General features: G+C 60.3%; 1 protein-coding gene across 1 annotated transcript in view; it reads right to left on the reverse strand.

The window, feature by feature from the left end:
• Positions 1-1,169, reverse strand: part of GRIN2C (glutamate receptor, ionotropic, N-methyl D-aspartate 2C) — a gene marked incomplete at its 3' end in the record, with an annotated part of 9,478 nt that overhangs the window by 2,256 nt on the left and 6,053 nt on the right. The window contains exons 7-9 of the mRNA XM_009586134.1: positions 612-749; positions 298-527; positions 27-87 (exon numbers count right to left, since the gene is read on the reverse strand). Coding sequence (XP_009584429.1) covers positions 27-87; positions 298-527; positions 612-749 — 429 coding nt within the window. The remainder of the gene's footprint in view (positions 1-26; positions 88-297; positions 528-611; positions 750-1,169) is intronic.

The following is a 1,169-nucleotide window of genomic DNA, read 5'->3' on the forward strand; positions in this document are numbered from 1 at the left end:
GTAGGTTGTGGTGATTTTCCTCTGGGTTCTTCCGTTGGGGACGGTGCCAAAGCGGAAAGGTGGGTACTGCTCCTGCGGCTTCTGAAACTGCAATGGGGAGCCCCGGGAAGTGGTGTCATGTGGGGTCTGTGTCCCTGCCATGTTCCCAGCATGTCCCCAGCATGTGTACCCTCCCCACAGCCAGCCCTCCATCCACCTACTCATGCCCAGCCAGCTGGCAGTGACACCTGGGGACTTCTCCCCACCCAAAAATCCTTATTATTTTTTCAGGGATCCCAGCCCAATTGTCAGGCCCACCTTCCTGTCACTTAGCCCCGACACGGTGTCGATGTACTGCTCCTGGATCATGAAGGCAGCCAGGTTGGCGGTGTAGCTGGCAAGGAAGATGACGGCGAAGAAGGCCCAGATGAGCACCATGATCTTGCTAGTGGTACCCTTGGGGTTCTCGATGGGCACTGAGTTGTTGAAGACCAGAGCCCACAGCAGCCACACTGACTTGCCAATAGTGAAGGAGGGACCTCCCGGCCCTGTGGGGACAGGTGACGGAGGGGACAGCCGTCAGCCTGGCTGGGGATGTGTGTTCCCCCCCAGCTCCTGCCTCCCCTACTCACTTTTGCCGCTGGTGAGGTTCTGGTTGTAGCCGACGGGGCTGAAATACTCGAACACGAAGACGGGGACGGCCACCACGACGGCCACCACAGTGAGGCACATCACGAACATCATGACCCACACAGCTGGGCTGTAGGGCTCTGCAAGGCGAGCAGGACCCCGTCAGCATGCCGGGACACCCCACGGCCCCCCCAGGGACCCCCAGGACCCCTCCCCAATGGATGGGGCTCATCGTCTTGAATATTGCCCCTCCTCGGAGAGGAGATGGGGTCTGGCAGCACCACAGCCGAGCAGATCCATAGGACATCAGGAGGGAAGGGGGATGCTGTGAGACAGGGGCATGCAGCCACACTTCCCTGCCTAAATAAATCAGGCTTTCATCAATAGGGAGATGCTAATGAGACATTGCCCATCTCCAGGGTCATTGGTGGGAGGGTTTCCCATGGGATCATGGGTTGTCCCCTGCAATGGCTCTGGCCATGGGATCGTGCCTGCACCAGGCGTGGGACCAGACCCCTGGCCCCACTCAGCCCCTGGGAGAGCCCCCCGGGAGCTGGGGG

The sequence above is a fragment of the Fulmarus glacialis genome, unplaced genomic scaffold, assembly GCF_000690835.1.
Source record: "Fulmarus glacialis isolate BGI_N327 unplaced genomic scaffold, ASM69083v1 scaffold31919, whole genome shotgun sequence".
NCBI classification, from domain to species: domain Eukaryota; kingdom Metazoa; phylum Chordata; class Aves; order Procellariiformes; family Procellariidae; genus Fulmarus; species Fulmarus glacialis.